The 15,529-nt window shown below is 40.7% G+C and overlaps 1 protein-coding gene across 3 annotated transcripts in view; it reads left to right on the forward strand.

Moving 5' to 3' along the window:
• The window catches only part of thada (THADA, armadillo repeat containing), a 107,800-nt gene that overhangs the window by 6,030 nt on the left and 86,241 nt on the right, over window positions 1–15,529 (forward strand). For all 3 annotated transcript variants that reach the window (XM_023328038.1, XM_023328037.1, XM_023328036.1), the window contains 12 exons: window positions 647–870; window positions 1,605–2,305; window positions 3,431–3,585; window positions 4,074–4,229; window positions 4,652–4,747; window positions 4,823–4,946; window positions 5,028–5,173; window positions 5,755–5,968; window positions 6,934–7,069; window positions 8,379–8,515; window positions 8,983–9,126; window positions 11,605–11,765. In XM_023328038.1, the coding sequence (XP_023183806.1) occupies window positions 647–870; window positions 1,605–2,305; window positions 3,431–3,585; window positions 4,074–4,229; window positions 4,652–4,747; window positions 4,823–4,946; window positions 5,028–5,173; window positions 5,755–5,968; window positions 6,934–7,069; window positions 8,379–8,515; window positions 8,983–9,126; window positions 11,605–11,765 (2,394 nt within the window). The remainder of the gene's footprint in view (window positions 1–646; window positions 871–1,604; window positions 2,306–3,430; window positions 3,586–4,073; window positions 4,230–4,651; window positions 4,748–4,822; window positions 4,947–5,027; window positions 5,174–5,754; window positions 5,969–6,933; window positions 7,070–8,378; window positions 8,516–8,982; window positions 9,127–11,604; window positions 11,766–15,529) is intronic.

The raw sequence follows: 15,529 nt of genomic DNA on the forward strand, positions 1-15,529 counted from the left end.
TTTTCGTAGAAATCTCTAGATTAATTTCTTTGGATTAAATAAACAAAACATAACATGGATGTTCTGATGTCAAAAAGAAATAAATAATTTATGATATTAAAACAAAGACTTTCTCTCATATTGTAAAGGCAAACATTTGCAAGAAAAAAAAAATAATTTATGAGCAAAAAACAATTTTTCCAAGATCGAAGTAAATCTAGGAGATGCAGATGTGGTTTTTGTATCATGTTGCAAACACACAAAATATTACCAATTATTTTTTATCTAGTTTTTAGTTCAAAAGTCCTATAGGAGACATAGGAGCTTGTTTTAACTAAATAATTCCTTAGTATTGATGAAGAAGTGCTAGCTCCACTGGCAGGTTTCTTCACTTATAACATGGGGAAAATGTCTTGTGATGAGTGAAAAATCTGCTTTTACTAGTGCTTTTTATTGTTTTTTGACTGAAAACAAGCTCTTATATCTTGCTGAACCGACTATGAGGAGTGAAAATACCTGAAGATCTGTGCAGAAAAGACAGAAACTGATCTGAAATGGGATGTACGTTTTCTTCACCATAGTTTTACAATATTCTAAAGAAACCAGAAACATTGAATCAGTATTTGAGTCATTCTGTGTGTTTCTGTGCCTTTGATGATTTCAACAGGTGAGCAGTTTGCTGCGTGGCTCCACTCCGGGTTTGGACTCGGCCCCGCGGTGGCTCCAGCTGAGTTGCGAGGCTCTGTGTAAGAGGGGACGGCCTCCGGGTGTGGCTCTGTATCTGAGCCACGGTGCTCTGGCTATGTTGGGCTGGAAAGGCTCTCTGCCCGGGCCGCAGTGGGAGGAGCTGCTGCTGCTGGTCCCAGAGACGCTGCTGGACCTGGACGTCAGGTACGCCGTTTGAAAATGCTTCAATTTTAATGTGGGAAAAGTGTATAAACCCTGGTTCTAGTTGCAGATTTAAAAAATTGTTTAATTTATTTATTACATTTAAGGGGACCTATCATGCAAAATTAATTTTTGCTGCTTTCTTTTGGATCTCTACTGCTGCTAAAAACTGTCCAACCGCTTAATAAAACCGCCCAGCTGCCTTTTGGCTATAAATTAATGTTTTTTGGTGTATAGAAAATGAACAGTTTCAAAAACCTACCAGCTATTGAGTGGCACTGCTCTGTTACCTAGCAACCACAGCAGAATTCCGCCTGTTACCTAGCAACCCAAGCTGAGCTCCAACCCGTTTAGTCAGCTGGTTTTACTGGTGCATGTGCTGTACAATGGCTGCTGGAAAAAACAAGCGTTTTGTTGTTGACTTACCATGCAGAAACCACTTGCTGCATTCTTGTTGGTTGTGCAGGAGGCTCCACTTCTGCTTTTCAAAGATATACGGTTGTATAATTGTGCTTCTGTTTGCAAAGGTTGAGTTGGGGGCGTGGGCAACAGCAGCTTATTTGGATTTAAAGTGACAAGAGACCCTAAAACAGCTGACCAGACTCACATCTCATTATCTTAGAATGATTTTGTGCAAAAAATGTGCTGGAGATGTTTTGTATTGACCATAAACCAGCTCTAATCTGTTCAAGGAAGCATAATAGGTGACCTGTAAGGTGATTTTCTCTTTCTTGCAGTGTAAAGGAGTCCAGCACAGCCATGGTGGTAGCTCGGGTGTTGACCCTCTGGAGCGGCGCCGCTCTGGACTGCCTACAGGAGGAAACGGGCCTCTGTCCTCCCAGCCTCCAGGTGGCGCTATGCGGTGAATCCAAACTGCAGCGCCACCTGCTGGATCACATCTACTCCCACTGGGAGCATCCTCTGGACGGCGTCCGCCACCAAACCCGCTCTCTGTTCCACAACCTCCTGCTCCTGCACCGGCGCACGAAGCCGGCGGACTCGGACCCGGCCTCCGATCCGTACGTGGTGGAGCTGACCCGCAGCCTGCTGGGCCTGGAGTGGCACATGAGGGGGAAGTACGGCTCTCTGGGCTGCCTGGTGGAGCTCTACGGGACGGAGCACCTGCTGGCTGTCCAGCCCCGTCTGCCCTCTCTCCTCCTGGACCTGATGGGCGATCAAACGGTGGCTCCGTACGCCAGCGACCTCCTGGAGAGGCTCTTCGTCAGCCACAAGGCGCAGCTGTCGGCACGGGAATCAGACTGGATGGAGCTGTGGCACCAGATCTGGGTGAACCCCCTGCTGGACGTTCTGTGCCACACCAGGCCGGACCAAACCACCTACATACTGGACTACTTCCTGCCTAAGCTGCTGCGGTGCAGTCCCTCCAGTCTGGCACACATGGTGCACGCCCTGCAGGGGGCGCCGCCCTCCAGGACAGGTACAGAACTAACACAGTAGTGACCAATCGCTGTTAATCTGCCTCAAAAACAAAGACTTCCAACTACAGATGCAAGTTATCGATTAATTGATTGACCTGAGCAGCCATTTTCTTAAGTATTAAGTATTATTAAAAATCCACTTTTTTTAAGCGTTACATTATGCTATGATGTTATTTCCTCATCAAAAACACACCTGGAGCGTTGCTTTGATTCTTGCAAAACGCCTGGGTGGACTTAGCTCCGCCTCCGAGGAGAAGCTCCTCCTCTGAGCTGCAGTTTCCTGGCTTCAGAGCTTCTGCTTCACAGAGCAACACATCCTCTCCTGTCTCCTTCAAGATTGGCCAGCAGCCATTAGCAAACATCTGGTGGAACTGGGCATGTCATAGTAGGAATTACTTCTCAGTGTAACGATGCTAAAAACGTTGAGAGAGAGTTAATAGAGGAGCCATGTTATGATGACTTCCTGAAGGTGGTTTCAGAAAAAGCAGGAGGTTTTAAAGAGACAGAGGCCCAATTTCAAGACATTAAATTACATTGTAAGTCATATTAATATACTACGCTTTGATTCTTTCATGCATGTTTGACAAATCCTTTAATCTCCATGGCAACCATTCAACTGTGCAAAACGCCTGGGTGTACTTAGCCCCGCCTCCGAGGTGAAGCTCCTCCTCTGAGCTGCAGTTTCTAAGTTTCAGAGTTTTTGCCTTCTTACAAAAATAATCTTAAAAAATAAATCATCTTAGGCTTTCCCATTTACCAATTATTTCTGTCACATTATCCTCGCCTTTGTGGCAAACCAGTTTTTTTTGTTTGAGAAGGTGACACCACTCTGGCTGAATTCAGGTGATAACTTAATCCACCCGAATGTTTATATTTCAAAACCGCATAAAGTGGATTTTTCATCCCAAACCAGACTATGTTTGGATCGTTTCTCTTTCCTGTTCTGTGATAGCTGCCATTTTGTATCCGCTTAAGAATGACCGCCACCTCTGCTGGATGGAGGCCAAACTACAACAACAAAAGATTTTTAGTTAATCAATTGGAATAATTTTTAATCTAATAAGCCATTAAGCGATAATTGATTGATTAGCATTCCTAATTCCAATGTGTTCCTGAATTATCAGGTCCTTCATCCAGCAGAGGAGCTCTGGGAGCCTTGATGACCTGCCTGCGGGCGGCCAGAGCCCAGGGAGTCGCCGCAGCCTCAGAGGAGAGTCTGTGGGGCGGATTGATCCCACTCTCACTGCTGCAACAAGCACTCATCCACAAACACGATCAGGTGAGCTCTCCCACTTTTCCAGGTCACAACTCTAACCCAACACAAAGTAGGGAACTACTGTGGAGCGCCTTCGTAGCACTTCAGTAACTTTTGAATGAGAAGGTGACGCTGCTCCGTCATATAAATATCAATAAAGCGCGGCCAAGTTTGTCGAGTGTTTATATTTCTAAACAGAATTATGCATTTTGTCTCTGAACCGTTTCTCTTTCGAGCTGTTCTGGGATAGCCGCCATCTTTGTTTCTCTCCTGGTTCCACTGAAGGATGAACATCAGCGCCCTCTGCTGGATGGCGGCTAAACTACAACACTGAAAGAACGTCTAATAGTTAACACATTGGAACAAATTTTAATCTAATAAACCATTGCTTGACAATTAATTGTAAGTTGATTAATTCTTTGCATCCCTACTTCACAAGTGTGCCCTACTTTCTGTTGGTGAATCCCAAAAAATCCCAGTAAATTATGGAGTTGGTTCTCCGGTTCCTGCAGGTGAGGATGGACGCTCTGGGTTTGGTGTGTGAGAGTCACCGCAGCACCAAGGTTCTGACCTCACAGGAAATGGATCTCATTCGCCATTTCCTCCCTCCCAATCTGAACAGCCAATCACCAGGCGTCAGGCAGCAAACCGCCAGCCTGATGAAGAAGGTGAGGCTTTGATTGGACACCATTGCTGTTTGTCGAGTCAATCAGAAATGATCTGATAAAGTGATGCCGAGTTTTGTCATTAATTGTCAACACTGCAATAGCTAGCTAACAAGGTCTAAGAGAACAGTAAACAACTTATCTTATTTTTAAAATATTGAGGAATAGGTCAGTTACACTAGCTTGACTTTGACAACTACAACATGCACCTATGTTGTGAGGTGTGGTGTCATTTAGCGTTTAAATAACTGCATCATTTAAGCCATGGTTTATAGAAGAAATTATGGCGATATGATCATTTTTGTGACGGATTCCTGCTCATGCCGCATCGGAACAGTTTGACTCAATGCGCGTCGCTAGCTGTAGTGGCTAACAGGTTCTGTCGGTTCCTCGCAGTCTGATAAACCTCCTCCTGTGCTTCACAGTTGCTCTGCAGGGTGAAGGACAGCAGCCAGCTGCTGCAGAAGAGACTCGTCCAGGAGCGCCGGGCTGAAGACCAGTCCTCCCTGGATCAGTACAGGGTGAGCAAAGAGTCGCTGCCACGATGATCTGATCTGAACCGAAACTCTAATTTTAGGGAATTTTCTTGGTTTCAGGCTTTTCTTCGCTGGCTGTGTGGGAACCTGCTGGAGGTTTTGCTCCCTGGAGCCTCCTTCTCCAAATGCCTCCTGTCCCTCAGCCTGCTGAACCTGCTGAGTCAGCTCTTCTCCTTCACTGCTGGTAACCAATCAGAGCTTATATTTAAATGCTGATAGTGGATCCATCTGTCTCTAATCGCCCCCTTCTCACTCCGTTTCCCAGAGCCCGGCCCGTTTGCCCTCGGTGAGGTCGTGACCCCCGCACATGCTCAGAACGTCCTGAACTGCGTGGCCAGCAACTTCCTGGAAGTCAAGCAGCTCGCCACGTCGTTGCTGAGCCAGCTTCCTCCATCCGCCGTTGGTCTCCAGGTTAACATTTTATCCATGTGTGCAGTGATAATAAGCTTAGATTCAGACATGAAACCAGTCTGACCTCTGGAGAAACACTAAACACGGGAAGGAAGGAAGCAGGGGCTCGTTTCCTTCCTTCCTTGAATCCTTCAATTGGTTTCTTCCCTTCCTTCTTTCCATCTGACTATCTTTCTTTGCATCGTCTATTCCTTTGCTGTGTTCATTCATTCCTTGTTTCCTTCCTTTCTCTTTCATTCCTTCCTTCATTCCTTTCTTCCTTCGTTCCTTCCTTCCGTCCATCCGTCCGTCCTTACTTACCTCACTACTTTTCCTTCCTTTCATTTTATCCTTCCTTCTTACCTGCTGTTCACTCTTCCATCCTCTCCCCTCTCCTTCCTTCCTTATGTCCTTTGCTTCTTTTTCATCCATCCTTCTTTCTTTTCTTCACTGTGAATTGTATTTTATTTTTAAATCCGACTTATTAAACTGTTAAACTCTGGTTTTCTCTGTAATTCTGTGAGGACGAATCTTTCTCTCTTGTTCTTTTCTTTTCTCCTCCAGTTTTTTCTGATTTGCTGATTTGATCCATTTCTTTCAAGGTTCCGGAGACGATGCTCTCTGTTCTCCGGGCCGCTCTGGACCTCAGCACCAGCACCAAACCCTACGACAGCGTCACTGCTGCGCACTTGCTGCATCTGCTGCTGCAGCAGCCGGACCTGATCCCGGTTCTGCTGCAATGCGATCCGGGTCTGGACCTCCAGATCCGGCCTGAGGCGTCCCGGTCGCTCATCCTGGAGCTCAATGCGCTGGCTGGTAAAAACCGCGACAATTTAAATTTAAAGTAATTCATTACTTTACTGTAGTAGGTTTTTCAGGTATCTGTACTTTACTTGAGTATTTATTTTTTTACTTTTACTTCCTCCTGCTTTCTTCTCCAGCAGTGTCAAACAAATTTTTGTTTTGGGCCAAATTAAGATCATGAATGCTCTTAAAGGGCCGGTTGTGCCAGAATGTGTTGATAAAACCCATTAAGACATTAATAAATTATTAAAATGAAATAATATTGAACATCTTTTCAGTCCCTCCAGGATGTTGTGAATGTTTTTGCAATAAAAAAGTTTTTGTGGTGTTAATTTAGAGATATTTACATTATTTGTGCTTATGTATGTCGGTAAAAGCGACGTATAATCTGACATCAGTTAAGGCTGAGGCAGCTGTTAGCATTACTGAAACTGTAATGTTTTGACCATTTTTGTGAAAAACCTGCATTTGCTCAAAGAATTGCTGGGATTTGTTGATTTTGCGTTAATTTCCACGATAATTTGCAAGAAATTGGAGGGACTGATTGTAATCTGGCAGAAAATAGATAAAAAACCGCATTAATTTTATTGATAAAATAATATTTAAGCAGCCTGGAGGTTATGGGGGACCAGATTTGTCCCTCAGGCCTCAAGTTTGGCACGTGTTTGACTCCTTACATTTTCACTTATGGCTCTTTACTTCCATGATGAAAAAAACAAAATCAAATGGAAAAAAAATCCACGGATTGCACAAAAAATAGAACTTTTTAAATAATTTTCGACTCGTCTGAGTCATTTTGTATTCTTCAAGATGGAAATTACTTTTTGCTTTTTCTATTTAAGTAGATTTCAAAACTTGTACTTCTTTACTTTTACTTTTACTGGAGTATTTTTTCATACAAGTGTCTGTAATTCTACTAAAGTAGAGAGTGAGTGCTGTTGTCACCTCTGCATGTCTGACCGCTTTTCTCATGTCAGTGGTCCGGTTGCTGCTGCACCGTCTGCAGGCGGAGCTGTCCGGAGCCGAGGCGTCGCTGCTGCAGGCGGCCGCTTCGTTTCCGCTCTACGGCAGAGCGCACTGCATCACTGCCGTCCTGCAGCGTCTGAGCACAGAGTGAGCATGAGAATACATTTTATCTTAAATTTAGGCCTTAGAATGTTTTAATTGAATCAGAAAATATGTAAGTTGGCCTTAAATATGCGATCCAATTAAATTAGGATCGCAGTCCTAATTTAATTGTGGTTTAATTAAATATAATAGTCTATGTAGTTTATGTTTCATCAAGCAAATGTTTTGAGATATCTTTAGGTTGAGGCTACTGCTAACTAGCTGCTAATAAACCAGTGCTAGCCAGAAAGCTAGCTAGCTTTTTCGCTTCTATCATTGGTAAGTAGGGATGGACAATAAATCAATATATATCAGATAAATATCAACACGTAATAATACGTCTGATAGAATTGTCATTATTCAAGTTATAGACTATTCATTGAAGACCAATCCAGAACCGCACAGCATTCTGGGAGATGTAGGCAGATGAAAAGACTGGTGGAGTCAGCTAACTTGGTTACCTAGCAACTCAGACATTCTTTGGTTACCTGGCAACGGCCTTTTCAGTAACTGAGGCAGCAGCAGTTTTTAAGTTCTGCCACTGCGTAAAAATAAAAGAAACACAAAGTGGAGTGAAAACTGTAAATAAAACAGAAAAGTTTATGCCATCAGTTGGGAAGTATTTCAGATATTTAAAACAACAACAACAAAAAAACTAATCAATAAATTATCTACACTGCAAAAAAACAAAATCTTACCCAGTATTGTTGGTCTAATTTCTGGTGCAAATATCTAATACTGATGAAAGTGTATGGTACTTGTTCTATTGGCAGATTATTTAATTTATAAACAAGACATTTTTCCATGTTATGTTAATGTATTTACCAATATAACTATCCCTTTTTCATCAATATTAAGGAATAATTTACTTAAAACAAGGATCTATATCTTGCTAAAAAGTTACTTTTAAGCTAATTTTGTCTTATTTCAACTGTAATTAGATATTTGCACTAGAAACCGGACCAAAAATAGTTGGTAAGATTTTGTGTTTTTGCATTGTGACTGATATGAAATGTTTATATCATAGTACATTTTTCAGCCGTGTCGTCCAGGGCTGTATTTTCTACTTCTACTCTGACCAGAATCCCACCCAATCATCTACATTTAAGTTTAAATCATCGGTAGTTTGCTGGACGACTTTTGTCCTCTGGCTCATTCCTGTCACCCAGCCGTACGACGCTACGTCAAACAAGAGACTTTCTTTCGTACGTTTCTACGGTGATACAGGTCTTCTTAAATGGTGTTAAGTTTGAGCTGGTGAAACCCTGTAGTTGGTCCTCTGGTGTAAATCTGATCTGTGCGTCTGGGCTCTGAGGTGTTTGAGTCAGACGGAGCAGTGGACGGGTCTGGTGTCGGAGCTGATCGCCGTGTGCTACCGGATGTCCGACGTGGTGTCCCCGGTGGTCCAGAGCTCGTCGCCGGAGGGACTCATCCCCATGGATACCGACTCCGGTAAGGACAGTAAGCCTAAGTTTAGCGAGTAAGTAAACATTATTTGTTTTAAGTAAGCAGCTTTTTTTAGCTGCAGTTTCTGCAGTGGCTGCAGCTTTAGCTGCTAGTAAGCAGCTAAAGCTGCTGCTTACTAGCGGCAAGTATTGCTAATACTTGCTAATAGTTTAGCAAGTATTAGCAATACTTGCTAAAACCAAGTATTTGTACTTGGATACATGCAGTGAAGTACTTTTAAACACAGAAGAAAAATCACAATTTTCAAACAAATCAAGTAGAGTAAGGTTTTAAGACTTTTCATCAACAAAGTCAAAGTACTAAAAATGAGTGTTGATAGAAATTTAATGAAACTGATTTAACTAACTATTTTCAATTAAATACAGTGTTTGCCTTTACAGTGTAGTCATCCTCTTCTCCTCCATCCTGTGGGGGAAACCTGTGAAGTGTGTTAATAATGAGTGTTTACACAGAGATGTCTGGAGGTCTGCAGAGGATCCTGCAGGAGATTCGGCCCAGAGACTCCAACGACTTCTTCAACAGCGCCAGAGAGCTAGAGAAACCGGAAGATGATCGAAGTCAGGCACAGACGCAGCGCACACCGCCGCTAAACCCAGGTACAGAAAATTTCCCGCTGTCAAAAACAAAATGGTTAACCTATGTGTGGACAAACTAAGTACACCCCATGAGTCCAGAGCTTGTAGAGCCGCTTTTAGCAGTGATAACTCGTAGGGTTTATTCACATTCCTGTTGTTTTCACCTAGAAACTCTGGTTTGTTGGTTGAGGCAGCTTTTTCTTTTTGTTTATTTCAAACTTTTGTCAATACTAAACTTAAACTAATAAATATTTTTACTATTTCCTGATAAATTGCTAGATTTGTTACATTGTCTTCTTTTTTTTTTTTTTACCATAATTTTAGTTTGCTGAATATTTCTTTCTCTTGCAGTACCTGATATGTCCAAAGGGGGGAAGTGTTTCATCTTTTTTTGTGTTTGTTTACGTTAGTCAGTTAAAGTTTATTTGTATACCACATTTCAACAACAAGACAGTTCAAAATGCTTTATAAGGTCTTATAAATTAGTTTTATTTTATTTCTTATTTTCTTTTTATTTAAATTTTATTTTACCAGAATAAAAATCCCATTCAGATTAAAAGCCTCTTTCCCAAAGAAGTCCTGGCCAAGAGGCAGGACAGAGTGGAGAGGAATCTGTGGATAAAACAGAAAAAAAAACATGACTCCCTGCCTGGGCTTAACTAATTAAACAGTTAAAAGAAAAAGTCACACTATAAAACAGGTACATGTCATAGAATCGTCCTCAAGAGCTCTTAGTTTGGATTTAAAAACACTAAATGAGACGAGTTCAGTCAATCTCAAAGTTTCTGTTTCATCTGCGTCATCTGTGTAAAAATGCAAATTAGCATCAGTTTTGAATGCATGTGTGGATGCAAGCGCACAAGAATCCGCTCCAAAAGCAGGAAGTGGACTACAGCGCAGGGCATTCTGGGTAAATACAACCTAAACAAACATGCTAATTCAGCGCTAGCAGGAGAAATGGTTCATTTACAAAAGATAAAAGATAAATCCTACAATTGCTAAAGTCTTAATTTTTGTTTACATGTGAAAAAGGAAGTTGCGTTCAGTGTCTTTTTCTGAGGCTTTTCTGTGGTTTTCTTCAGCAGTCCTTGGTGCAGCGCCCCCACAGGTGAGGAGGGAACAGGATTTTAATTAGTTTGCTTTGTTTGACACGCTGCTGTGTGAAATTGAACCGCAGCAGCTGAAATTGTAACAAATGTTACAATTTTGGTCCCTAATCCAACCGATTCGACCAGACTATCCGATGTCCGCTCATCCTTAAAAAGTCTTAAATTCATGTATCTCAAATTAAGTCCTTAAAATGTCTCCAATTCTTAAAAATAAATGAAAGCTGGTCTTAAATACATAAACTACATGTCTTAAATGTGATCATGAAAGGACTATTTAATCTCCGATATTGTCATGTTTATATTCTTTTATTTCTTTTGGGACTTTTCTGTTCCAACTTTCTTTCCGTCTCTCTCTCTCATGGCTCGACACATGTTGGGTTTCGCCTTTTGGGGTGAAACCCAACACACTTCCCTCTGTCTGTAAAACGATTGCCATAATCTGTGTGGAAACATCCTTGTAACCTTTCCTAAACGGTAGGCCAGCGATTCCTGAGGTTATTGCCGATGGTTTGTTTGTTGTGTTTGGTTTGCTGTTGTTTTAACACACACCTGTGTGCTCCAGAGCTTCAAACTGTCTAGATTCCTGCTTTTATAGAGCCAATTTTACTGATGATGACAATTATGTAGGTACATTTGATTAGGAACACCTGGCTGCTACTTTCCCACCTCATCCCTTGAGGAAGCAGGAAGTTTTGACATAGATTTTCACACACAGCATTTAGTCAATATTCTAATTATAATAACAAAATTGCTAGACTTGAAAAGAGGTTATATTGTCTTTTTGTCATGATTTTTAGTTTGGCGAATCTCTTTCTTGCAGTACCTGGGATGCCCAAAAGGGGGAAGTGTTTCATCTTTTTATGTTGTTTATTTGTATAGCACATATCAGCAACAAGGCAGTTTAAAGTACTTTGTAATAAAAACAGTAATACAGTAACCATTCAGTAAAGAGCAATAAACAATACATTTTGTCAAATTCCATCATCAAGCAAATATATTTATTAATATTCCAGTTATTATAAATCAAAGGCAGCTCTACACAGTTGGGGTTTTAGCCTTGATTTAAAGGAACTCAGTGTTTTGGCAGTTTTTCAGTTTTCTGGAAGTTTGTTCCAGATTTGTGGAGCATGAAAACTGAATTCTGCTTCTCCATGTTTGGTTCTGGTTTTGGTCCAGAGCAGACAAGAACCAGAAGACCTGACTGGTCTGGAAGGTTGACATGTTTGCAACTTTTGTAATTATTTCTTGTAATTCTTACAGTTACTGATCCAAATTAATCGGTGTGACATTTCCAAACAATAAGAGTAAATAATGACAAAAAGTCCATATTTGGAACCACAGATGTCTTCCTTCCCACCTCACTCTGTGTGTTTGTGTGTGTTTTCTCCAGACGGAGAGGGCTACAGGGTGACGGCTCAGATGGTGCTGGTATGTTGCTGGCGGAGCATGAAGGAAGTGGCCATGCTGCTCGGCCAGCTCTGTCAGACTCTGCCTCTGCACTACAGCAATGAAAACGAGCCGACACACCCCGGGCTAATCACAGAGGAGCAGGTATGCTAACCTCCTCGTCACTGGAGCTCTTCACAACACCCATAAATACGAGAAGCACTGGGACGGACGGGAAGTCTGGGTGTATAGTAACTGATACCACAGCAATATTTACTGCTAATACTACAACTAGAGTTACAGTGAGAAGCTTTTTTGAAGTCATTAAGGAAGTGGCTGCCATGTTTTAAGAACTACAGTACTTAAAATCCACATACATCATTCACTACAAATAAATCAGGCTAGTGAGAAGTAGGCCTGTCATGATAACAAATTTTGCTGAGCAATTAATTGTCTCAAAAATTATTGCGATAAACAATAATATTGTTTGAAGACCATTTTAAACTGATGTAATGGTAGTGACATAATAATGCAAGAGATGTCCTGCCAAAATTAAATACACTTTATCTTCAAAAGAACATTTAACACTGGAACTGATAAACAACATAAAACCAAAGTGGAAATAAAAACTACATTCAACCAAAAGAGTACAGATTATGAAGTCTGTATACTATATTGCCCTTCAATAATCATTAGATTCAGATACAGAATCCAACCACCTGATGCAATAGTTCACACTACACGATTTTTTTCCCTTACGACAATCTTAGAACGTCCAACATTTTAAGATTGGACTTGCTATAATCGCAACCGATGATCCTGTAGTGTGTGGTGTGTTCCGACTGATCGGGTCCAGTCGGTCCGCTCCGATCTAAATCAGGCATATTCAACATGTTATATTGTCTTGGCCAGTTTATCACTGCAGCCTCTGGGGTTTTCCCCGACTGGGAGCGTTAACGCAGCTGTTGAATGTGACAGGTAGCCAATCAGAAAGCGCAGATTCCCTCCGTGCTTTTCTGAAATCTTTATAAAGGCACATATCTTAGCCACATCTTTAAAAAGTAATATAATAGACACAGGATCAATTTCAGAAAAGTTTTTATCCACATGAATCCACTCAAATTTGCCTCTGAGCGTTGTTGTAAACATGCCAGACCCATAGGGGGCAGTGTAGCACAAGTCTAAAACCTGTCAGCCAATCAGGTTGCTTCAAAACAACCACAACTTCCTGTTGGGAAATGAACATAGTGACAGAAGGTTTTTTGAACTACTTTTAAGTAGCATTTTAGAATATAACATTAATAAAACACAAAACAATTTCCATTGGGAATCATGTCAAATAATATTTTGTCACATTATTTGTCACAGAAAATCTCAGTTTCCTCCTTGTTCACACGTAAACACAAATAGTTTTCTCAAATCTCCACCTTGGTCTGAAGTTTTATAAATAATTGTTTTAAACGATATTAAATGGAGTTCTTGTGTGGATGAGAGCCCAAAATGCATAAAAACGTTTTCATTTTCCCAGATATGCGGACATGTTTGAAGTAGGCTTTAATCCTGCGTTTGGACGTAACCTCAAAAGAGCATCAAGATTCAGGGACGCAAAAGATAAAAAAGACAGACAGCGGGGTGATAATCTCATGGTCCTTGGACTCGTTGTCCCTCCTGTAAAGTTTCGGCATAATTGTAGAAATTGTAATATTATTTCATCAATAGCTCAAGTTTGATTCAACAGATAACTTTAGACCATGAAAATATGCATAAATAATGATGAAAATAATGAATAATTAATATTATAAGTGCATATCCTAATACAATATCTATTTATTTATAACAGTCTAAAGAATTCTTGGACAGTGTAATAAAACGATCTTTTAAAAAGTTGCAAATTTTATGCCATTAAGCTGCATTTATGAAGCAATGTTGGCAAAACAAACATATTTTTACTTAATTTTATATTCTTGTTTGAGTATTAGCAACATCAATATAATGGAAAGTCTGTTTCATTCCTTAAGTGCCTGATGGGTATAATTAGCATCATACTTAAATTTATAATGTCCAAATTAATAATCTCTAATTAAGACAGCAGCGCGGCAGAAACAATATAAATTTAGGCATTAAGAAGTTGATATTTTTCAGGCTAATGTGTTTACAGATCAGTGGGGATGATTGACTGCTACTAATTACCTCCGTTTTCTCTCTGATTAGCATAATAATGATGCTGTTACTGGTTCCTTCCCCCTGAATCTGAAAAAGTTGTAGAAACCGGAGCAGTTGTCGAGGCGCAGCGTCCTCAGCCGCGTTGGAAATCGAGTGTCTGTGCGTTTGTGACCCCACACTGGGAGGCTCTTCAATTAGCATCCGCTCTCGTTAGTGGTGCGCTTTCATTTGGGGCGCAACCCTGCTGGTTTAACGGCCGCGACGCACCTCCCTTTTCCACTGCATTCCTTCCAAATCACTTCCAACACCAGCAGGAAAGCACCGACACACACACACACCCCCACGCACACACACACAGACACAGGAATAATTGTCTGAGCGGTTCAGCATGTCCATAATAACATGAGACCCAGACATCGCCTGTGTTTGTCTGCGTGGGGGATGAAAGCTACATGTTTGTGTTTTCCCTTGGATCTGAAGAGAAAACAGGAAGAATTAAAACGTTTGTGTTCATTATCAGCAAAATCAAATCCCAAAAACTTTTACTAACCCACAAAAAATTAATCGAGTTAATCGTGATTGATTATCAAAATAATCGTCAACTAATTTAATAATCAATTACTCATTAATCGGAGTATACAGACTCCAAAAAAAGACAATTTGCTGAAAAAACAACATTCTCAGAGCAATTGACAACTGAACAAAAATATATTTATTTTATATTTAAGGTTAAAAAAACTTTGTTCTGCCAAAAACTCCTCAAGCTTCAAATTCTATTAAAAGAAACAAACAAATTTCCTATACAGCACTTTTTGCTGTCCAATTATTCATTTAAAAACATAAACATATCAACCCTACTCTGTGTAAATTTAAAGCAGAAAGGGTTGAGTTTTTCACATTTTTTTTAGCTCCAGTTGCCTCAAATGATCAAGTGTTAATTAAATAAATACTGTTATTGCATTTTAAGCCCTAAATTTTTCATTTTATCTTATTTAAAAAAGGAATTGAAGAATTTATTTTTCTCTTTTAACCTCTGTCTGATATTGTATATAAAAGATTAAATGAAAACTCAACAGAATAAGCCATATCTTTTTATTTTTATTTTAATCCTGGTATGTACAAACAGGAGGAGGGTATACTTTCTTTTCACCATTATGTGATCATACGTAAATAAATAATGCTCCAGCTGTGAAACCATTTCAGCGGCAGGTGAACCCAGTCGGGTTGTTGGACAGGTGGGCTCGCCCGGTCACACCTGAGGTAGAACCAGAGGAGATAATGGGTGAGGACATCCCAGATATCATGTTGTCTCCAGTAACCATGCCAGTTGGTCTTATTATATAACCTCTGGTTTAACAAACACACGCCATGGACCAGACGGACAACAGGAACGTTTGAACTCTTCACCTTTACCGCAACCTTTTTCCCTCATTGCCTGTTCGAGTTCGTTAGCATCAACGGTCAGAATGACTCAGGACTCATTCCCGAATCCAGAGAGGATATAAGTAGCCAAATCTGAGTGTCTTCTAAAATATGTGGTAGCTGAGCATCTCCTCAGCTGGGATCCACCATTGGCCCGGTTTTTGCTTTTGGGTTGAAACCATGGCAACAGGAACATCGCATACCTAGAAGGACACTGATGTATTGGTTTCAGTGTTTTCAATCTTGTTAGATCCAAGCAGCTAAGCTATGATTACTGCAAATTGTAATCTTAGCATTAGTGAATTGGCTTTTTGGAGGTCTAAACCTGTCTGAAAACTCAACAA

Source organism: Xiphophorus maculatus, chromosome 22, assembly GCF_002775205.1.
Source record: "Xiphophorus maculatus strain JP 163 A chromosome 22, X_maculatus-5.0-male, whole genome shotgun sequence".
NCBI lineage: Eukaryota > Metazoa > Chordata > Actinopteri > Cyprinodontiformes > Poeciliidae > Xiphophorus > Xiphophorus maculatus.